The sequence below is a fragment of the Artibeus jamaicensis genome, unplaced genomic scaffold, assembly GCF_021234435.1.
Source record: "Artibeus jamaicensis isolate MK-2021 breed Jamaican fruit bat unplaced genomic scaffold, CSHL_Jam_final scaffold_660, whole genome shotgun sequence".
Lineage (NCBI taxonomy): Eukaryota > Metazoa > Chordata > Mammalia > Chiroptera > Phyllostomidae > Artibeus > Artibeus jamaicensis.
The window spans coordinates 10,336,951-10,360,111 of record NW_026522052.1 but is presented as its reverse complement, the minus strand read 5'-3'; the positions used below and the strand labels follow the sequence as shown (position 1 = coordinate 10,360,111).

At 50.7% G+C, this 23,161-nt stretch overlaps 1 protein-coding gene across 6 annotated transcripts in view; it reads left to right on the top strand.

The window, feature by feature from the left end:
* The window catches only part of PKNOX2 (PBX/knotted 1 homeobox 2), a 296,595-nt gene that overhangs the window by 259,003 nt on the left and 14,431 nt on the right, over positions 1–23,161 (top strand). For all 6 annotated transcript variants that reach the window (XM_053659460.1, XM_037134196.2, XM_037134198.2 and 3 more), the window contains 4 exons: positions 4,081–4,269; positions 20,879–21,008; positions 21,305–21,402; positions 22,140–22,259. In XM_053659460.1, coding sequence (XP_053515435.1) covers positions 4,081–4,269; positions 20,879–21,008; positions 21,305–21,402; positions 22,140–22,259 — 537 coding nt within the window. The remainder of the gene's footprint in view (positions 1–4,080; positions 4,270–20,878; positions 21,009–21,304; positions 21,403–22,139; positions 22,260–23,161) is intronic.

Below are 23,161 nucleotides of genomic sequence, written 5' to 3'. Positions count from 1 at the left end.
TGGCATGACGAGGTTCTCACTGGGAGAGCCTTGAGGAGTGGCTGCTGCCACCTGTCCTGAGGAGTCCAGGCCTTCTGCTCACCTAGAAGGCGGCCCTCCCAGCACCGTCAGTGAGCTGAGGGCAGGCACCCCGGTGACGTTCAGAGAATCGGACACCGAAGGCACCTGCCAGTCCAACCCCCACATTCCCCACCTTCAGGAAGCAGCCCCTCCTGTAGGTGAGGTATTCAGACCCCTGGGGGCCAGGCCAGGAGGAGACAACTGAGTGGCTGAGGGAGGGAGGGTTCTGGAAATAACGATAATGTTCCCCCAACTACTTTGTTTTCTGGGAATCCCATAATTCCTGCCACGGGGCCACTTCCTCCCTAAACCCTGTACCATTTACACTGCCATTTTCTCTTTCTACATAAATTCTGAGAGTCGCCATTGAGTGCAAAGCAACATAAGTAACCTGGCTTCATGTCCTGGTTCCGCCACTCACCAGCTGTGTGACTTTAAGCATGTCACACACTGTCTCTGGGCTCCATTTCCTCCCACCGTAAAATGTGGGCAATAATGCGCCCACTTGTGGGGGTGGCCGTGGAGTGGGTAGGAGGCACGCCATAGGTCTAACTCAGGAAATGAGCCATAGTAAGAGTAAGAAATGTTCGGTATTGTTATCAATCAATCAATCAATGACTATTTATTAAACACCTTATACTGTACTAATTACTCTGAGAGACATAAGACAAGATCTTCATAGCCAAAGCAAGTAGATAATTCAGGCCAGAGCAAATATTTATGCAGTACCTAACTCCAGTTTTTCAGTTCAGATCATCAATACCAAGGTCACCGTTCTCCTCTGTGCCTAGGACAGCACCGTCTCCACCAGTCACAGCCCCGTGAAGGGAGCACTTTCTTAGGACCAGACCTGTGACAGAGCGCTGTGCAGAGACACACAGTTCTTGGTTTCTGTCTTGGAATGATGCTTCTAATTCAGGACTCCAGGAGCCCTTAATTAGCTGAGTACAGCGCCTGCCCATCAGACAATTCTGATGGCCAACCCGGGGACTCTCCTTAGTCACCTCCTGCTTGAAGTGGCAACAGAGCTCAGAGGGAGGGGGCTGGCAGCTGTCCCCCCAGCAGAAGTCAGATGCTATGGGACAGATTCCCTTCCTTGTTTCCCTGGGTGTCAAAATACCAGCCCGAAGTGGGAGGGTGAGGTGAGACAGGGCCTTTTGCTATTACTTGTGGCAACATAGACGGCTCTCGAAAGACAGCAAGCCCTACCTTTTCTTTGCTTTTTATTTTGATGTCATTATAGATTCACAAGCAGTCATGAGAACTAATACAGAGAAGTCCTGACTCCCTTCTCATGACTGTAGAACAACTTCGCAAACAGGAAGTAGACAAGATGCAATCCACCACACTTACTCAGATTCATCATTTTTATGAGCACATGTGTGTATATGTGTGTAGTTCTGTGCAATTTTATCACATGCACAGAGGCACATACAGACTCTGGTAGTCAACACACAGAACACTGCCTCCCTCCCCAACCCCACCGCCTGCGACCACCACTCTGTCTTTATAATTTCATCATGGCAGGGGTGTTACGTAAATGGCCTCCTACAGCACACCAGAGGTGTGATCTCTGGAGACTAGCTTTCCCTTCTCAGCATTAATGTCCTGGGAATTCACACAACTCATTGAGTGTATCCATAGTTTGTTCCTTTTTGTTACCAAGTAATAGTCCAGGATCAGGCTGTACCTTAATTGCTGTATTCACTCACCTGCTGAAATGTGTTTTGTTTTTTTCCAGTTTTTGGCTGTTAGAAATAAGGCTGCCGTGAACTTTGCATACAGTTTTTTTGTGTGCAACTATACATTTTTCTTTCCCTGCATTACGTGCCCAAGAGTACAATTTCTGGGTTGCACAGTAAACACCCGTTTAGTTTTGTCAGACACTGTGAGTCTGTTTTCCAGAAGGGCGGCACCACCTTACGTACCCCCCAACAACGTATGAGGGATCCTGTGCCCAGACCCTTGCCAGCATTTGGTGTTACCGCCACTTTTTGTTTAACCATTCTTGTAAGTGCGTAGTGATATCTCACTGTGGTTTTCATGTGCATATCCCTGGTGGTTAATGACATTGAACATCTTTCCACAGGCTTATTTGCCATCTGTATAGCTTCTCCAGCAAAAAGTCTGATGTTGTCTTTTGCCCATGTTCTAATTGGACGGCTTGTTATTTTACTGTTTAGTGTTAGAAGCTTTTTATACATTCTAGGTGTGTCATTTCTCAGCTACGAGGTTTGCAAACATTTCCTCCTGGTCTGTTTGTCCTTTCATCTGCTTCATAGGGCCTTCTGAAGATCAAACACTTTTAATTTTGATGAGGTCCAATTTATCCAGTTTTCCTTTTCTGGGTTGTCCTTTTGGAGTCAAGTTTAATCCTCTTTGCTTAGTCCTTGGTCTTGATAATTTTCTCTGATTCTTTTTTCTAAAAGTTTTATAGTTTAATGTCTGACATTTAGGTCTTTAATCCACTTGAATTTACTTTTACAAAAGATGTGAGATGTAGATCAAGATTCACCATTTTGCTCGTGGATGTCCAACTGCACCAGCACCATTTAAACAATATTTCCTGCAAAGCAACTTGGCGATATTTATCACGAGTGTAAAGAATGCCCATAGCTTTTTTCCTGTCACTTCTGGGAGTCCACCCAAGGGAAATAATGCAGAACCACGAGGAAAAGCTGTAAGTTTAGAAAATAGCCACTGTACCATTTTCTTTATAAAACTGAAAAAGTTGGAAGTAATCTAAATGCCCAATAACACGGAATTGGTTAAATATGGCACACACATAGAATAATTTGCAATAATTAAAAATATGTTTGCTCAAAAACTTTCACCCATTTGATAAATACTTTTTTGGTATCCATTTGTGCTGGTGCATGGTGAGCAAATTAGATGCCGTTGCTGCCCCTGGAAGCTCACAGTCTGGGTGGGAGAATAGACAGGACAGTCTTGCCACTTACAAAACTACATTGGGTAAACCAGGGGCAAAAACAGGACACAAACTCACATGCACAGAAACTGTGTTAAAATATATGCATATGGAAAATAAAAAAAGAGATCATTCTTGTAGAATGGTTGGACCAAGAGCAGTTTACTTCTATCCTCTGTTCTCCATACTTCCCTTAGCACCTCCCCTTTATACTGATAACAATGATAGAGAGAAACACTTCAATGAAGAACTACCTTCTTGACAAGAGAGGGTTGGGAATGTCCACTGGGAGGGGAGACAGGCACACGTACAACCCAAGTCATGGGAAAGGCTGCCACAGTCGGGTCTTCCAATGCCTGGCTAAGTCATGCTGGATGGTTCAGTCAGTCAGCGAGGACCACTGCGGCATCTGCCAGGTGACCTGGGTCCCATGACGTGCTCAGCACATATGGTTAAGAAGTAGAGGTAGATCAAGATTCACCATTTTGCTTGTGGATGTCCAACTGCACCAGCACCATTTAAACAATATTTCTTGAAAAGCAACTTGGTGATATTTATCATGAGCGTAAAGAATGCTCATAGCTTTTTTGGCAGATGGAACCCTGCCTCTGCCAAAGTCCCTGGCTCTAGAGGTACCCGCAAGAGTCTCTAATCTCAGTCTTCCTCATGCTTCCTCAGTGCTTTGCAGCTGGAGCAGCCCCTCGCATGATCTCCCCAGCAAACCTGCACAGTGTTAGAGAGGACATCATGTCCCCCTTGTCACACAGTAAGGTGCAGAGATTGTGCTTAAGCAATTGCCCAAGGCCACACAGACTATAAATGACAGGCCTGGGCTCAGGACCTGGTCTCCTACCTCTAAGGCCAATACTGTCCTCAGAGCAAAGACCACAACCACCTCCAGAACAGCGGTGATAACAGTGGGTCCAAGGCAGGCAGGCATCGGCAGTGGATGACGAGAATTTGGATCACGTGGGTGAGGAAGCACAGACCCAGGCCAGGGCACAGGCTCCTCCCTGCTGGTGTGCGTGGGAGTCCAGACAGCGAGGGGAATGTGATGGACACCCGGGCTCACCTGTCCTCCCTCTCTGCAGATGGTGAAGGCAATCCAGGTCCTGAGAATCCACCTGCTGGAGCTGGAGAAAGTCAACGAACTCTGCAAGGACTTTTGTAACCGTTACATCACCTGCCTCAAAACCAAGATGCATAGTGATAACCTGCTCAGGAATGATCTCGGGGGGCCCTACTCCCCCAACCAGCCCTCCATAAATCTTCACTCACAGGTAACACACAGGGCTGGGTCCTGGCGCCTAAGCCAGATGCAGGGATGTCTGGAGGTCACCTCTGCTGAGGTGACCCTTTCACCAGGAGGGCCTCCTCTGACCAACTCCTTATTCTACCCATCAGGCACCCCAGTCCCTTTTGGACAGTGCTTACCATGACAGGGCATTCCCTAGAGTCATGTCTTCCCTAGAGATGACCAGACCTGAAAGGGACAATGTCCAACGTGACTCCTGGCTTCCTGGCCCAAGATACCCCAAGAAATGGACACACAAGTTAAGTGGATGGGAAGCCTTGCTGGAGGCTGAGGCAGGGACAGACCTGGGAGAGGACCCAGATGTCCCCACCCCACAAAAAGCCTTGCTGAGCTCCCCAGTTTCCTGAGAAGGAGGGTTTGGGGAAGGGGCCCTGCTCCAAATCCCACGCACCTGAAAGATGAAGAGAGCTTCCCCTGGGGCTGCTTCTCCCTGGGTGTCATCTAGTTGCTTGCCCTGGCCAGGCACGTCTGTCTCCCTAAGGCTCAGGGTCACTGCAAATGTCACCTTAAGTCACCGTTTCTCAAGAGTCACCTGTTACCTTCATCCTGGAAACTGGGAGTCGTGGAAAACCATGGCTGTGTGTTCTGGGTGAGGGCGGGCTCTTCTCTCCAGGGCAGAATTGTGGTGGACTCACGCCAGCAAAGTCTGCCTGTTGTGGCTGATGACAAGAATAAATGCACAAGTGACAACAACCCTGTGGAGAAGAAGGGAACGGCATGGCCACTCTCTCAAGGGGAGATTGTCTATGGGTGCCTCGGCCACTCTCTCAAGGGGAGAGAGCCTCAACCCTTGCCTAGACAGGCTTTTATTGTTTTCCTCAGGTCTTACATCAGAGAAAGATTATTATCTATTATTGTCTACATTTTAGGTACAATCAAGGAAATGAAAATTACATGCAGAGGGGAATGGCGATGAGCTGATTAGCTCTGTCCTTGGGAAAATTCACACAGGTTTTGGAAATTACCTTGAAGAGAGACAATACATTGTTGTTTTAGATCAGGGTGATGGAGTTTTAGCAAGAGCAAGCCCTAACAGTCTGTTTTTCTAGGCCCAATTCCCACGGGAAAACTCAGTTTGAAGGTCTGGCTCCTGCCACCACTTCGCTTCTGTAGGTTTTCCATACAGAACTGAGTCACATTTGCCAGGCCAAGACAAACTGGTCCCCTGCAATTCCTCCCCACTTTTTTTTCTTTTTGTTAAGGCTGTTGTGGTGACACTCCCACAAGACTTGCTACTTTCTGGTCTCTTTTGCGACCCTGGGCAAATAATTTGTAAATGCATCATAATATACAAAGCATTATTAAAATCAGTAAACAACCAGTGGCTCCAATGAACCACAATCTTAGATTGAGTCCATCAAAACAGTGCTTTGGATTTAATGAGCTGAGATTATCATTAAGGGTTTGAAGAATCTCCTGCTTAGTTAAGCATTGAATGTCCTGCAACTGTTGGTGTAACTCCAGTTGCAATTTATTGATTTGTCCCTTTAAATTAGTCTTAGATGATGCTGAATATCACTCCAGGAGTATTGGCTGGAGTTCCATCATAGTGGGGTGACACACAGTTCGGAGAAACCAGGATCACAGGTCAGCTGCTGATGGGTCACTAGTGTGTCCGTCCTGACGTTCACCGATCCAGTTGAGGACTGATTCGACTGTGGAAAGCCGAGTCAGGATTTCTTGATCAATCTGGGCCTGTTGAAGCATTTCTAAAGTGGAATTGGTTAAGAGAACATCAACAGTATGAGCAGTTTGAACTGACCCAATGAGGGCAGTGGTTGCCGGGCCGCAGTAGCTATGACAACTATAGCAGATACAATTAAAGTGCCAGCAAATCATCAGACTCTTAAAGAGGCCAGCGCATTGTTAAGCACGATTATGCCATGGGGATCTTCCCATCCTCTGGTTACATTAACTGGCACCATATTTGAGTTTGTCTTCTAACTATATAAACTGTAGTGAGGCTTAACTGAGTAATATTCAGATGAGTAAGACAGCTGGCATATATAGAGCCTGCAGGGACAGGCAAAGAATTAATTTTTGTTGATTTATTATAAAAGACTTGAGCTGTCCCTGGAGTCGCCAAAAACAAGTAAGGGTGAGAGGTACAAACTGTGACCCAATCTTGTTTTAGAGGGCCATTCTGATAGAAGCTTTAAAAAATTTTTATACAGGTGTTTTCTAGCAATCAAAGGCAAGCCCATTTTCCATGAGTTGTAATGCCAAGGGCTAGTGTGGTTGGGAGAAAGAATTCTGATTACAGGTGCCCCAGTACCGGGCTCCTCCCACCACATATTAGTATATGGGATTTCAGGCAGAGCCAAAACTATTGTTGTGCCAGACTTAGCCAGTACTTTCCAATTAGCTCCTCAGTTCTCCACTACAAAAGGACTTTTGGGGAGAAAAGCAATAGTAGCATTCAGTCCTCTGCACAAAGACCAAGAGACTGAGTCTTTATGGCTCTTGTCTAAAGTACAAGGAGGAACCAGAGGGGGATTGAGAATTTGATAAATCCTCTCCTAGGTATGCAGGCCAATTGTAGTTACTATGGAAAGCTGATAGTAGTTATTGTATTGCTCTTTGCTTGCAGCATAAAGTTGCTCGTTTAAAGGAAAATACAAAGTGTCAATAAGAACAAACAAATAAATTAGTAAATACTTAGCAACATAAACCGTATTCTTTGGCACCGGAATTCAGTGCTTGTTTTCTTCCAATGGGCTATCTGGTCTGCTAGCTGATCAGTTTTCATTTCCAGGTAGTGGAGCTTGATGTCTGTTTTGTTCATGATAAGGGGTCACCCTTTTAGCTGGAAGCCAGACAGTACCTGTAGGGATAGAAACACACACGTACCCACTTCCCCATGTTAAGAGATCTACAGGGGCTTGTCAAGAGCCATTTCCCAGCAGATCTCTGTATAAAACCTGAGGATAAGATGACTTTGGCTCTTTCTTCTGAAAATGTTTCTCAATTGGAGTACAGAATGATTCATCACCGTTTTAAAAATTATAGGTAAACATAGCTAACATAGTCAAATTTGGGGGGATAGGCTCCTGACTCCCCCTTTTTTGTTTTTTAAAAAGATTTTTAAAGCTATGATGTGCCCGTTCAACAATTGCCTGACCGGTTGGATTATAAGGTATTCCTGTTTTATGTTGGATATTCTAACACTGAAGGAAGGCTTGAGTAGAATGGGCAAGATATCCTGGGCCATTATCAGTTTTAATTTGCTGAGGCCATCCTTAATGACCGAAGGCTTCAAGCCAATGGGCTTGTATATTTTCAGCAGATTCTCCTATTAAAGCAGATACATGTAGGGCACCAGAGTAAGAATCAATAGAAATGTGAATATATTTGAATTTTCTAAAGGGAGAGTAATGAGTGACATCTGTTTGCCAAATCATTTGAGAACTTAGTCTTCTAGGGTTAAGTCCTGTGGATGGAGATGCCTTAGTAAGAGCTTGGCAATCAGGACATTCTTTAATAATTTGCTTAGCTTGGGAATGATAAAGAAACAGTCTTTTAACTTTTTTTATTGCTTTTTTTGTGTAGCTTCGGGGGTCTGACTTTCACCCTCCTGGGAGAGCTTCTTTAAGCCCTTAACCATTGGCTTTCCAGTTTACAACAGGCAGTGGGCAGTTGGCTGAAAAATAGCCTCAGTTTTAAAAGTGCCTTTTTTTTCTCTATTTGGAAAGACAGGCCCTCTGCTTGTTTTGCAAGCTGCAATGAATTGGAGCAGCAAGTTAACTGTTGTGTTGTTTTCAGGATTTGGTAGTTCTTAGGTTTAGAGTTTGCAAGGAAAATGCGAAGTATGAGGGGTGTTCTGCTCAAACATGTTTTATACAAAAGTGTATATGTGCCAAGGGTCTTTTGTGACTCGATTGACTAACAATTCCCTCCGGGAGAATAGCCAGTTCTTCCCCAAGGAAACGATCAGTGTTTATAGGTATTGAGTTAAAAATTAATACTCAGTCTTCTGTGGAGAAGGGCTAGTTCTCCCTGGGAGATAGTACACCTATATTTTACTTTTACAATAAAAGGTCACAGCTCTGGCATAAACAAGGAGGATTCTTAATATTTCCTTAACACTTCACTCCTCCTATCCCACTTATAGCATGCTTTAGATTGACAAATTTATGAATACATTCATAACTTTTAGAAAGAGTTCTTTCTCTACTGGCAAATACATTTACTTATTTATTTATTTTATTCTTGGTGATTACTGCATTCCTGGAATGTGCTCTAAAGTGAACTGTTTCATTATCTAGTGCCCTTGAAAATTTTTTAGGGAGGCTGGAGAAGAGGGAGGGAGGATGTTAAGCTCAGTATAGCTTGTTCCCAGGACTGAAGCAGTCCCTGGTGTCTTCAGAAAGAGCATTCAGAATGATTAAAACACACATTTTCTCATTGTTTTCCTTCTTGCACTTCTTACTATCTGAGGGAAGTGAGATCTTTTTCTTTCTTTCCTTTTTTAATAATCAGTTTAAATTCTTTCTGGGTAGACTTTATGATGTAACAGCACTAGAGATCTCATTCTATTTCCTAAAACATTTTGACACTGAGACGTTACTTTTAAAACAGAAACAAAAATAAAATTCAAGCAAACCAGTATTTTCAAATTAAATCCTCTAAAGGAGGGAGACACTAGTCTTTATCTCACACCACCTGGTGCTGTTTCAACTTCTGCCCAACTTTTTCCTAAATAACTAAGTCTAAAGATCCATTATCGGGGAGATGGTTAGCAGCTTTAAAAAACTGCTAAATTAGCATAAAACATTGCTCTTGTTCTTTAAAGAGCCCATTCTTGTTGTTAAGAGGTTCCATTTTTACTTTCTGCCCTTTCGGACTCTGCAGCCTGTAGTAAACCCTAGCTAATTAGCTATTAGGGAATATAGTGTAGTAGGTCAAAAATGTATGGTTGGTGAAAACCATCAGGGAGGGCTGCCTGGTATCATCCAGGGTACCCTAACCCTGCTTATGGGTTTCAGGTTTTTCCCACGTGTTTAAGACTGTGAGGGGGGGGGCTTAAAGCACCAGGTGACCAACCTTCATATCGCACTCTCTGACCAAGCTGAGAGTTAAATTACTGTGATTGGAATTCCCTGTGAGACCCCTGCACATCTCAGGGATTGACCCCAGACACCTCCTCAAGGCTCCTACTCAGGTAGGAACACCTGAGATCTCAAGCCGGAAGGAGGCATGCCTCTTATCTTCAGTGCTTCAGCAAGAAGCTGAGACACTCATAAACAACCTTGTTAACTAATTCTGAGTTCTCAGAGCAACCTTTGGAGTCTGGTCGAAACTGAAACACTCCTTTCCTATCTGGTTTTCTGTTCACAGGCAGGTGGAGGGGAAAGACAGAATCAAAAGGGCTGCAAAAAGCAGCTTTTAAAGAAAGAGTGCACAGAGGCACTTGTAAAAAAAAAAAAAAAGCTAATTGAAAGGAAAATTCATTGCTCTCTCCCCCAAGCCCAAAACCTGATTGGGGATTGTGCTGTGGGGATGGGCTTGTGAGTGTCTTTTACAGTGTGCCTCTCGTTGCATGGGCTTTTGCATGCAATTGGCAGGAAACCTAGTGTTCTTCCCTGGCCCACCTCCAACTCATCCTGTCACAGTGACTTTGTTGTGGCGAGTACCTTATGGCTTTTAAATGCTTGACCTGTGCCCTCGGGGTGTCACAATTGCCAGAGAGAGAGAGAGCAAGGCTTCTGTTTACTAAAGAGAGTGCAGTCACAAGAGAGGGCGACCTTGGAAAGATACCCTTTTTCCCTAAACTACAACACACTCTACGCCCTCTGAAAAGCACTCGGGGTCATTGGCCCTCACCTGGGCTGTTGTGCACATTCCACCCATGTTGGTGTGTTGACCACAATGGCCGATAGCTTTTGCGTCCCTGTTCCTGGGTGCCACAGAATATTTGCCCAGAACCTACAGACTAAGAAAGCTGCCTGGTGATACCTTTCCATCAAACTCGCTGGTGTCTACATAAGCCACAGGTGTCCCCCTTTCTTCCTCTCTCACTGAGTCCAGGACAGACACATAGAGGTCCCCAGGAGGGTCCCACAGTAGCCTCTTCTCATTAGACAGGCAGGCTGGGGATCCAGGTAAACCTAAGATGAGTGATGGGAAGCCCTGGAAAGGGTGCCTCAGAAAAGAGGTTTTGTTTTTAGTCCCTAAGTTTTAAGGACAAACACAGGCGGTTTAAGTTAGTAGAGGCAGGAGATGGGGCAGGGTGACCTCTAGAAGGCCAGCCACGCCCTGCTCATTGTGATGACAAGCATCACATCACACCCACCTTGGTGGGTCTCTGTGAGGCACGACAGTGCATGGGACAGGAGGCCAGAAGTTTATTTCCTCTCCCCATTGCTCGCAATCACCAAATCACTTTATTACAGATCTGAAAACAGCCGCCCAGATTCCTGCTTGCTAATATGCTCTAGAAATAGACTCATTCCTTCAGAGTCTTATTGTACTTTCCCTTATGATCAAAATTAGCAAGAAACTTGCATAAAAGAGGACAATAATTGCTCAACGAGCATCTCGTTTGTAATTTATTAGTTTCTATTATTGTGGGTTGCCATGGCGACGCTGCACAGCCTGGGTGACAGGAGAGATGCAAGATAGGCGCCGAGGAGGCTGTGAGGCCCCATCAAATGGAGATGCACATTTTTATCAGTAATTTTCATGAAAATAATAAGTGAGGAGTTAATGAGATGGAAAGCCATCCTGTGGCTATTGTGAATTTTTTTTAAGTGTTGATCTAATTAGAATGCATCGGTCAGGAAAAGTAATGAGGGTTTAGTGCCTCACAGAGATGCGAGGATCATATCAGAAAATTAGCACCAGTCTTTGGAAATAATCAGGCCCTTGGAGAGGTGCTGGGTCTGCCCATCCTGGGCCCTCCAGCCCTACCCCAAGCACTGGTGTTTGGGGTTTACCAGGGCAGTGGGCGAACAGAAGAGTGCCAGAGGGCTCGGCAGTCACGGCGGCCACTCAGGGTTGGGATCCGGAGGCTGGCAGTGCGTCCGGACAGGCAGGGTCAGTGGACGCAGAGCTGGCAGAGATGCAGGCATGGGCTCCAGATGGGTAGGGTCTCGGGGTGCTGGCAGCACTCGGTGCCTCCGAGGTCCAGGAGAGAGGAAAGAACTTTGGTCCCTGCAGTGACCTGGATCAGAGCTCTGCCTGACCAGGAAGTTGGCCCTGAGGTGGCTGCTGCAGAAAGGCCCTGGTCCGCTTAGAACCACATCAGACAATCAAGTGAAAGAGAAGGGAAGACACTCGTTGAGGCATTTCTCAGGCTTGTCCTTTCATTTCCTCTGCCTGCCACCACCTCCATGGTTCAGGCTTCAGTGGGCAGATAAGGTCGTTACACACAGGCCATGCCAGGGCTTCTGAACCTGCTCTCCTGTTGGCTCTAGCTGTCCTCAGCACCCCCACACACGTGTGTGTGCACACACTCACACATACATACACGGCCACACTCTCACCTGCGTGCACATGTCTGCTGCCGGATTTATCTTCCTACTGCTCTGTTCCCATCCTCCTCCTGCTCAAAAACTCTGCTATTCCCCGGAGTTTTCACATCTTTCCCCCTCACGCGCAAGGCCTTCCCACGTCACCCTTCCTCCCCACCCTTCTGCTTTTGCGATGCCTCCCGGCTCTGCAGAACCAAATCCAGCCTCTTCCTCAAGGGCTGGAAAAGGGCTGCTCTCCCAGTGGAAGCCTCCCTGACACGCATCCGGAATGGACTTTTCTCCCTCTCAGCTAACAGCTGGAGCCTGTTGGGCCATTTGTACGGTGAATATCACACGTGGTTTTATATCACTTGCGTAAGCCTCATTTTCCTCTCCCAGATAACGAACGTCATCTGAGTAGAGACAGACAGCCGATGGTGGCCATCACAAGGTCTTGTGCATGAGAACCGGCCAGTACATATCTGTCAAAAGAAGTCATATGGTGAGAAAGATGGAGAGGCAAGAGGAAGCCAGAGGAGAGAAAAGGAACAAGAACAAGGGAAAGGGGAGGGAAAGAAAGACAGATGTCGAGGGGCTTACTCAAGAGAAAGGCTTAGAGGGACTGGGGGAGCTGAAGGATTGGAAGAAAAGGGCGACGTGGGGGAAGAGACTCGGACTGGAGCAGGGAAGTGAGGTGAAGAAAGACAGGCAGAAAAGACGGAAGGAGGACTGATGGCAGCCCTGAGGTGAAGGGTGTGGGCCTGTGCAAAGTCAGAGGTGTGTGGAGGGGGTGGAGGCCAGTAGGACGTGCCATGTGCTGTCCCCATCCGTGACCCGGTTCCTGAGGGAGGCTGTGGCCGGCGTGGGCCTTCCAAGGAAGGAGATCAGGAACAGGAGCCCACACAGAGAGGAGAGAGGAAAACACTGTCCAGCACCTGTGTGCGTGTGTGGACGTATGTGCATGCATGCGCATGCGTGTCCGCCATGCCTAGGTCTTCCTCCCCCCAGCCTGAAATAGCAGCACCGGGCTCCGGCCTGGCCCAGGGAGGGGTGTCCTCTCTGGAATCTGAGCCTCGGGATCAGCATTCCAGTAGCCTTGCCAGCTTTGTTGCACACTGCTGGCTCATGGTTTTCCCCGTGTGCTAATCACTCAGCCCTGTGTTGCAAAGTGGATGTTTTTTTAATTCCAATGAGTCCCCCTCACGACCACCTCAGATATCATACTGTGCCCCCACCTGGCACTATGGGGTCGGGGCACACCCCTGCTTGGTCTTCCATTCCTGTACGTGAGCTTTCTCTTTGTGGGTGCAGCAGGGATGAGGAGCGAGGGAGACTGCTTCTGCCAAGCTGGGCACTGAAGCAGTTTCAAGGACTTGGGCCACAGCCCCTTCTCCCCACATCCCTGGGAAAGCACCCCGTCCTGCCTGTACCCAGTGACGCCTGGGCCTGCCGACCTCTCAGAGCCCAGGCTTCTGGCAGGAGCAGCTCCTCAGTAGAAGGCTCACACGGGACTCAAACTTGGTGTCCTCCTGTCTTTATCTCAAGTACACAAGTGAACCGATTCCACTAGCAAGAATCTAACTCCCGCCTTGCCCAAGTGTTAATTTAACCTGAAATCCATCCCTCTGTCTCCATGGAGATGTAAACGCCAGCTCTGTGCCAGCCAACCGGGCTGAGCCACAGTTCTCATGCAGTGGCCAAGCGTTTACTGGGCACTGCTGGTGTGCACCATGCTAGGTCCCTATGAGTACTCAAGCGAATCACGCAGGAGAGGCTTCCTGTCTCAGGGAGAGAGGCTATGAGTCACAACTGAGGAGCTGAGTGATGTGAGCCCCAGAAGGCTCGGGGTCGGGGCGTACCAAGGATGGGCCCAGAGGAGCCTCCAAAGAGACTGCAGGAGCTACAGGAAGGGGTGTGGATGGAGCAAACCACTTGTGTTTTGAGGTTCCCCAGCCACCACTCAGTATCCTTCTTCCTCTCCAGGGAAGGCCCAGGCCCAATCTGCCCACTCTCATGGTCAGGTCCATTCCTGCAAAGACAGAACAAACAACCCTCAGTGTGAGCTAGAGAGGCAGCGGGAAGGCTTTGCCCACTGTGATCGGGCAAGTTGTGACCAGCGAAGTTGCAGGCCACTGCCCTGGGGAGGACTTCCGGGGAAGGGAGCATCTCAGGCAGGCTTTTCCGAGGGGAGACTATCTGTGACCTCTGAAGGTGAGTGTTCCCAGGACAGAGAGAAATCTAGGAGCAGAGGTGGCCTCTTAGCGCCCCTGGAGAGGAGGCGCGGTCATTCACGCACCTACTCAAGCACCTCCTGAGCCCGCCCAGTTCCAAACACACGAAAATGGCTGTGACCTGCAAATAGAATAACAAAGGGTCTTGCAGCCAAATTGCGGGGGAGGGTTGTGCTTTGAAGCCAACAGTGATGTCCCATCGCCAACAATTGTAAACGTAGGGGAGTGTGCCCGCAGTGTGGTAAAGGCTGGAGACATGATGGGGACAAATGAACTGTGTAGCCAGCCACCTCTCGTATTGCCCCAAGGAGGCCTGGCAGAGTAGGGGAGAACGTCCGCAGTTCCTGGACCCCTCCATCTCGGGCACTGTAGGTACAGGTGCTTCACCTGCATCGTCTTCCTGACTCCTCTCACAGAGGTTGTGAAGGGCACGTTCTTTTCTCCATTTTGCACCCAGGGAGAGGGAAGCTCAGGGAAGTTAAGACACAGGCTCATGGTCATGCATCTAACAAGCCACAGAGTCGGGATGGGTTTCTCCCGAGTCAATGTTCTGCTTACCATAATAAGTCCTTTTGCTTTCTTTGTGATATGCAGGGAGGATAACCAGGAGTCCTGGGAACTGGATAAGGGGGGGACGACCCCACTTGCTGTCGCTCCAGGCTTTAGAGACTAGAGAGCAAGAACCCAATTATTAGGAAGCAAGAATTTGGATTTGCTAATCTGTTGAGAGCAGGGAGAAGAGAGGTGCAAAATGAACACAATTCTGAGATTCTGGGCCCAGCCAACCAGGTGTAACTCTCCAGCTGTGCTACTTACTCCCTAAAAAAAAATAGGGAACTCGGCAGTCCATTCCTCCTCGGGGAGGGTGGGCTTGCCTATTGACCTACACGAGGAGTTTGCATTTTCAAGATTAGCAGGAGGCCAAGGAGGTGGGGGGCAGTCACCTCAGTCAGGCCCCTGAAAGTTCTGCCCAGTGGCCGAGCACCCTGAGGATCTGGCCAGGCGTCTTACTGCTGGGCAGGAGCAGGAGGAAGGTGGTCTACCTGCGGGAGCACCACTAGGATGAAAAGGGGACGCCCCCAGACCACAGCCCTGGGAAACCGAGTTCTAGGAGCTCCCCCACCTAAATCCCATCCTAGGCACTTAAACTCTCCCCCTGCCACCCCTCAGCCCCCAGCACAGGGGTCCAGGAGACCAAGAAGGCAGCCTTCCAGCCAGTCCAGTGAAACCTGAGCAGGTCTGCCCTTCCGTGAAGGAATGTTCCTTAAGAGCTGCAGCTGCTCCCATCCCCACAGGCCAGAGCGCCTTTCCCCTGAGACTGAGGCCCCCAGCAGGAGTGGAATAAGCACAGGATTAGGCGGCTGTTTGTGTGCAGTTGGCTTCCCTGAGTTTGGAAACTCAGCTTTTCCCAGCCTGAGACAGGACACTGGCACTGCCAGAATGAGTTGTCGCTGCCAGGAACTCCTGCCTGGGGACAGCAGCGACCTCCCCACGCCCATGAGGCACGCCCTCACCCCATCCCAGGCCCAAACCCAGGCCTGCCACATGTTTATCGAGCATCTGCCATGTGCCCAACACTGTGCTAGGCACTTGGGGCAGTTCAAATACAGACCCTTTTTCCCTCAAGAACCCCGCAGCCAGAAAACCTGCATCCAAGCTAGGGAAACAAGCTGCACGCTAAGAAAACAGTGTGCTGTACATCCAGTACTTCAGGCCCCCAGGATGCATTAGTCAAGAGGGTGGGCTCACCAGGGTCCATCAAGACAAGTTTCCAGCAGCAGTGAGGCACTCTGGGTCATCCCCCCACACCCCAGCTCTGGCACGTAGGAGAACAAGCCTGCCCTCCAGGGAGAGGGGCTAGGGGGTGGAATGGGCAGGCTTTGGGGAACCACTTGGAGCTGGTGGATCAGCAGGGACGCCTAGTGGCCGGGTGTGTTCATGGCAGGCAGCTGGGGCCCCACCAGGCTCTCCGTTGGCCCCCTATTCCCTCATCCCGCTCTCCTCCCAGCCATGCACCCAGTAAACCGTAGGGAATGGCATTGGTTGTTTAAAAATCTTCAGGTGGAACGACCTGTGCAGGTCGTCCAGTTTATTCCCCTATTTCACAGGCATCCTGGTAAGACAAAAATTCCAGCATTTCAAAACAACTTAAAAGGAAAACTTTTCTATCGGTTAGTTCTCTCCTTCACTCCTCCTTTCTTCCTCCCATCAGGGTTTATCCCAGAAAGTTCTTCCTTTAGTGGAAATCAAGTCTTCCCAGGCAGCACAAGGTCTTTCCCTATTAACTGTGAAGACCTGTGGCTGGCCGGTCGGACCTGGCCCCTCCCGGGCTGACTGCCACCTGCCACGTCCAAGTTCATGTGTGATCCCCACCCACCCCCACCACCTCAGCTTCCAAAGGCCGTCCAAGAGCCTTTCACTTTTTCTTGGTCAGGTCTTCTTCCTCCAAACAAATCCTTTTTTTTTTTTTTTTTTTTTTTGGTCCCAAAGATGAGATTTGGAGGGAAACTCACCCAGTGACCACTGTGGTCCACCGAGCAGGAGTGACTCAGCCCAGGCAGCGAGGGCCTAGCAGCTGGTTCATGGGTGCAGTCCAGGGGTGCAAGCTCTCCACCATTTTTTGAGCCCATCTCCTCCTGCTGGGCCCCCTCCTGGAGGCTCTTGGTGTCTCGGGGAACCTACGCCCAAGCAGTGGGACAAGGCAGGCTTCTGGCTGCCTTGCTTTCCCCTGACTCCTGAGCCCCCGGGTCTGTGCCCTAGGAGACACCATCCCTGAGAAACTGTGAAAGTCTTCAGCTTTTTGGCCTGTTTCCTACCAGAAAAATCTCACTACTAGAAAGTAGGAGGCCGCACACTCCCCAGTCTGGTGGAATGGCCCCACCCCCGGAAGCCAGGGATGCCCAGGATTCTCTGGCTCCCAGCCATTTCCCGAGGCCTGGGGACACGGTGTCGTGTCCCTGGTGGGACAAGATGAAGAACTCTTGAGCGGGATATGCAGGTTTCAGCCCCTGGTATCTGCACAATTCAAGCAGAGACGTGAGACGGGAGGCTGAACAACGTCACTGGAACAGTCCCAAATGTGCTCCATCCCTTGTTACAGGAGCTAAGGAGGCAGCAGCTCTCTTTGAATCTAGACGGAGCCGCCTCCACCTGGTTGGAGAAGCCCCAGAGGAGGCTGGGGAGAAGGCAGTAGCACTGTGTGCTTGGCCAATGGTTTCTCTACCAAGGGCTCCCCCAGCCGCCAGCAGCGGCTCCCTCCTCAGAAAGACCTAAGACCGTTCCCAGAGGTTCAGAGCACTGGTCTCCACAGAGACAGAGTCAAGCCCCGGAGAGGGTCAGGCACTGCAGCTTCTACTTTGGGAGTGCACGTTTGGCCCCGGAATGTCTTAGGCAGGGAGGCAGGAATGCGGGGGGCACATGGCAGGGACCGACCTCCGCGGCCAGGTGTGGAGCCCCAGAAGAACCTCTTCTATGGCTCAGGAAAGAGCCCAAGCAGTGCAGGTGTCAAGCATGGCTGTGCCACTTTCTGGCCGAGTGACTTTAGCCAGAGGGAGTCGGAAGTGACTCACTGGGTGCCTACAGGTGCCGGTCACTGTGCTCACACGGGTACCTGGCTGTCTGACCCCGAGGCATGGCTCCCTACGTGAGCTTCAATGCTACACTCAGAACTGAGAGACCTGGGTTCGAGGCACAGCTGCTGGACTCTAGGAAATGACCTCCATTCTCTGGAACTCAGTTCCTCTTCAAGCAGTAGCAAGTCGTGGGGAGAGGAATGTGAAATAGCACGGGGAAAGCATGGTCTCTAATGTTCGGTATGTGTCGTGATGAGTAGGGAATTCCCTGACCCATCCGATCCTCCGGGCCCCCTGACGGAGGTCGGGGGAAATGCAAGGTTGCCGAGGGCCCGAATCCATGGCTCCAGGCCTGTGTCTTCACAAACACCCCAGGGCCCAGGCCGGTTTGCTGGTCAGCCCGTATTTACAAATGTGAGGAGTGAATATCATTTCCTCGGTCCTCGGCGATGCCAAGACTTTGCTTCTTTCTTCTGCCCAGCCAAGCTGTGGCCAGCTCTGCCCTGGCTCTCTAGCCCTGCAGGTCTCCATTCCTATGCTTTGCCGATCTCTATCGGCAAAGGCTGATAGAGAGGTTGGCTGCCTCTCAGCACCTTCCAGCAGCAGCCCAGAGTAAAAGGAAAGAAAAACGTCTGATCCAATACATACAATGCACTTGGTCACCCAAACAGGGCGAGCTGGCATGGAGGCGGGCTGGACCGTAAGGCCAAGGACCAGCCAGGGTTGGAACAAACTGATGAGGTGATCGCTGAGGGCAATGGTCAGCCTTTCGCCCCTGCCTAGTGAAGTGTGTGGTGGTTGGATCCCAAGGTGTATGTCTCATGTTTATCTTACTGACTTTGTGTCTTTCTAACATTGTTGGTAGTTTGGGGTGGGTAGGAAAATCTGGGATAACTTTTAATGCTGGACATCCCCCTATATCCTTCCCCACGGAGGGTCACCGTGGCACGGCTGAGTCCAAACAGGAGTGCATTGGAAAGTTATCACCCTCAGTTTCGGGGTGCGTGCATGGAGGGTGCGCCTCCTTGATGAAACTGACCTTCCAAGTTCACTTCAGCTTTGAACAATGTCTGTGCTGTTCACACCCTGTGAGCATGGTTGCCTGGGACGTGGGTGAGAGGAGCTTAACCTTGAGGCAGACACATAGGCGAAGGCTCGGGCTCTTGGGCTGTTGGCGGTCAGCAGGCTCTCTGCACGAGGAGACGGAAGGGCTCCGACTTGCTGGTTCCCATGGCCTTTGCCCGGGGCGCCCACGCTGCCTTTGCAATCCCGGGTCTCGGTCCTCTGTCCTCTGTCCTTCACTAAGTGTTTATTGAAACCCTGTGACTCAAGGGCCCGTTGCAGCCCAGTTCTCGGCAGCTGTGGGTGAAAGAGGGCTGTGAAGTCCTAGGGCTGCTAACCAGCTGCGGACCCTGAACACAGACTTGGGTTTCTAAGCCTCAGCTCATTATTTGACGTCAGGGAGTTGGAATATGTGGCTTGTAAGGACCCTGCCAGTTTCTAGGCCTCCACGGGTCAGACTCAGTGTTGGACTCACAGTGTGTGAGTGGGAACACAAGAGTTCCGCTCAAACGATAAACCTCGCTGGCTGGAAGGTGCTCCCCAAATCCCAGAAAGGGGGTCGGAGGCGGAGCAAGAGCTGCCCGCCCCTCCCCACGGCCACAGCAGTGGAGGTGAGCCAAGAATAGAAGCGAGGCCTCAGACAAGGGGCCCTGCCAGGCACCGATGGGTGGAGGAGGGACAGTGACCCCCGTTTTCAGGGGGCACACCTCTAGCTCTGCGGCCAGGCCCAGTCCAGGAGGGCACAAATGGCAGCTCTGGAGATGCCCCGGGGGGGGGTCACAGGGCTGACCCACTTCCCGAGGGGCTCTGTTGTTTCCCAGGTCCCCAGGTCTGGGAGGCGCTCACCATGGCTGTGCCCCAGGCCTTTGCCACTCTCTCTGTGTCGTACCACCGGGGCACAGTCGCAGGCTGCAGGTTCCTGCAAACACACGTCTCCCCACCCCACACTCGAGACCATCCCTGGAGGTTGAAGGCCCAAGCTTCCGCCAGTCCTAGAACAAAAACTAGGAAGCTGGAGTCTCCTTCCTTCCCCTATTCAACAGCATGCCCGTCTAAACCCTTCCACACATGCTGCAGGAACCCAGGCTTTGAGCATTAGGGTGTCGGCTCCTAGTGGCAGGCAGATATCAGGGTCATACCCTGTGTTTGGAGGAGCAGAGAGACCCCGGCAGGTCTTCTGCAGCTCCTTTGACCACACCTCACTTGCTGTCTGCCTCACTTTCTGCAAATGAAGCCTCGACCTCTCGCCCCTGCCCAGCTCCTTCCCCACAAACTCCCCAACAGCCCAGCCATCAAGCCAGGAGGGCTCACGACCCCTTCTTGTGGCTTACAGCCCAGCCTCCTTTACCTCTGGCTGCAACTCCTCAGCATCGAGTCTGAGCACCTCCTTGCCCAGCTGCTAAATGGCCATGAGGGGAGCACAGTGCTGGGGCCGGGGTGGGAGCTGTGGGGAGGGTCTTCTTGGCTGCTTTGGCTACTGCAGAAAACTAACGGCAAGACTGTGCACTGGGAAATGGGGCTGGCAAGCTGACGGCGTGGGGCTAGGGGACTCTGCCTGCCATGGGGTCTATGTCAGGGGCCTGAGGCTGAGCAAGGAACCAGTGAAATGGTCAAGGCTCATGAGAGATGCCCCTCGAAGACTGTCATGAAGAGTCTCAGGCGGCCATTTTTAGTTATTATTTAACTAGTATTTAGCAGCCACTAGGTGCTAAGGAGACAAACATAAACGTTGAGAGGCTGCTTTGTGTGTGCACGTGGTGTAATAAGTGCCGTGACTTAGGTTCACACAGAAGTGAGCAGGGCCGGGGTGGGGCTCCTGGGGTCGACTGAGTGTGCGGGACCGTGGTGCTGGCAGGAAGAGCCTGGTCTCAGCCCTGCTGCACATTGGAGCCTGGGAGCTTTTAAAACGCAAAACCCCAGCCAAGCAAATTAGAGTCTCTGGGGTTGGACCTGGGCATCGATGGTGCAAATTCCAAAGTGAGACCAAATGGGGACCGTGCAGGGTCCTGGGGTAATTTATGGCTCAGGATCGCAGGGGAAGGAATGGCTCAGTGGGTTTCTATCATTGGTAGGTTGTCTGGTCGATTTTTAATATGGAACCTTCTTATTCACTCTTTCTAGAAGCCATGGGAACAGCCTTTTGGATTTGAGTCTGGGCAGGGATGGGGAGAAGGGAGGAGGGCAGGCAGGCAGGAAGGAGGAAGGGGAGAGGAGGAACTGGGCTGCGGCGACATGGAGCCACCCTCCCTTGCTTCCAGGACCTTCTGCAGAACTCTCCCAATTCCATGTCTGGAGTCTCCAATAACCCCCAGGGCATTGTGGTCCCAGCTTCTGCGCTCCAGCAGAGCAGCATCGCCATGACAACTGTCAACTCACAAGTGGTGTCAGGTTGGTGCAGGGGATTGTGGGGACACCCTGGGAAGGGAAACAGAAGGGTGGCTGCCCCTGGGTTTCTTACCCAAAGTGTTCTGTAAGTTCGTCAACGGTTAGCGCCAGGACTCAACTGTGATTTGGGTCACAGTCTCATGAGCCCCTCCCCCAGCATGTGCCGCCTCTATCCCCCATCCCACCCCTTTCCACAGGGGCTGAATGTCTCCGGAGCAGAACTGTTTACATGTGAATGCCCCCCCCCACCCCGCACCAGCCCCCATGACAGGGCACACAAAACCTGGTTGTCTCCTCAGGTGGAGCCTTATACCAGCCAGTTACCATGGTAACCTCCCAGGGTCAGGTGGTCACCCAAGCAATCCCCCAGGGAGCCATCCAGATCCAGAACACACAGGTGAGTGTGAACAAGGGTGTGCTCATCTGCCTGGGGGAGGGGGTGGGGGAGGGCAACCACAGACCGTCCGCTCACAAGTCACTTACACAGTCCCCATTACTCTTCGAAGAGCTGACCTCACCCCGCTTCACAGGTAAGAAGCTGGATGTTGGAGGGGTTTTACCAGATCCTGGGATTTTGCTGCCCCCCGGGGTAACATCAAAGGCTCTTCCTATTTCTGGTCTCCCCCTGGAGCCCCTCTGGAGCTCAGTGAGGCAGAGCACCTACAGAAGGGGGCACAGGGGAGAGTTCGAGGCTCTGAGGCCCGAGGCCTGAGATCTGACAGTAGCTCCGTCCCTGTGGATAAGTCACCCAACCTCTGTGAGCCCCCGAGTTCTTGTGCACCAAAGGGGGATTGACATGAGTGACTGCGCAGCCCAACCAACCTACAGGCTGCCCCGAGGGCTCACACGGTCCCGGCCAGGAAGTTGCTTTGCCCACTGTCAGCGCCTCCAGAAATGCTAACCACCGGGCGGTTTACGGCAATTTCGTCTCTCTCGTGTTCTGTGCATGGCTCTGCCTCCTCCTTCTCCTCTCTCAAGCCCTCCCCCAAACCCCCGCCCGCCCCTCGGCCCCCAGGGCCCTAGGATGAGTTGGGAAGGGGCTGGCAGCAAGAGCCTGTTATCACTATGACAACAGGCCCCCAGCTGCTGGGCACCAGACTGCTGATGCTGATTTTTTCTCCACGTGCCCCAAAGGTTAACCTTGACCTCTCTTCCCTCCTGGACAATGAGGATAAGAAGTCCAAGAACAAACGTGGCGTCTTGCCGAAGCATGCCACCAATATCATGCGTTCTTGGCTCTTCCAGCATCTCATGGTGAGTGTGTGTGTGTGCCGGGGGCACCAGGCTCCACTGTTGTCCCCAGGGCTCCAGAGGAGAGAGGCTCTGGGTTGGAGATGTCACCTTCCGGAGGCCAGGCCACAGGGGAGGGTCTTGTGGAACTGGAAGCTGGGAGGCCATCTCTGGTGCTTGCTGCTGCTGCAAAACAAAAGCACTGGCCAGGGCAGGGTGGGTGGGTGGGGGGAGTGGGACGGATGTATTCCGCAGAGACCTGAGCGCTGGGCCGGTGGGCAGAACTGTTTCATGAGCAGAGCGCAGCTCTGCGGGGCCAGCTCTGCTCCCTGCTCCCACGCCCTCCTCCCGCAGCAACGTGCAGTCGTCTGCCCGTGTCCGGTGCAGCAGGGACAACATATCCGTGTCCAGGGTAATGGGAAAAGCTGGTTAAAGAAAGGAACAGCCATTAAAAAGTCACATTTGACTCTCGTTTAAAAGATGTACATACATTTATTCACTAATCTGCTGGTACAGGGCCAAGATCTTTTTCTGATTAAAGTTTGTCATTTTACTTGCACAAAGCTCTCCTATAATATAACATCTATAAATTCCATCTCTACTTGAAATGGAATAAGAATTTTGACATTTGGGAAGTGGGCTGGCTGCAGGATCTTCCTGGATTTTGTTGCGTATTCCAGTCTCCTGACATCTGCCTCTCTGCCCCTCACTGGGTGGTGTTTTGAAGCAAATTCAAGTCTCGTGTCTTTTCAAAGCATTCCGCCTAGGTTGTGCTGTCGTGTGTGCATTTAGTAACAGGAACTCTTTCTTTGTGGACTCCAGTTTCATTGGGTTGATTACATGATTGCAATACATATAACCGGCATAAACCAGTTTGACCCGAGCACTGCTGACTGGCTGGTATGCAGATCAATCAGCTAACGTGC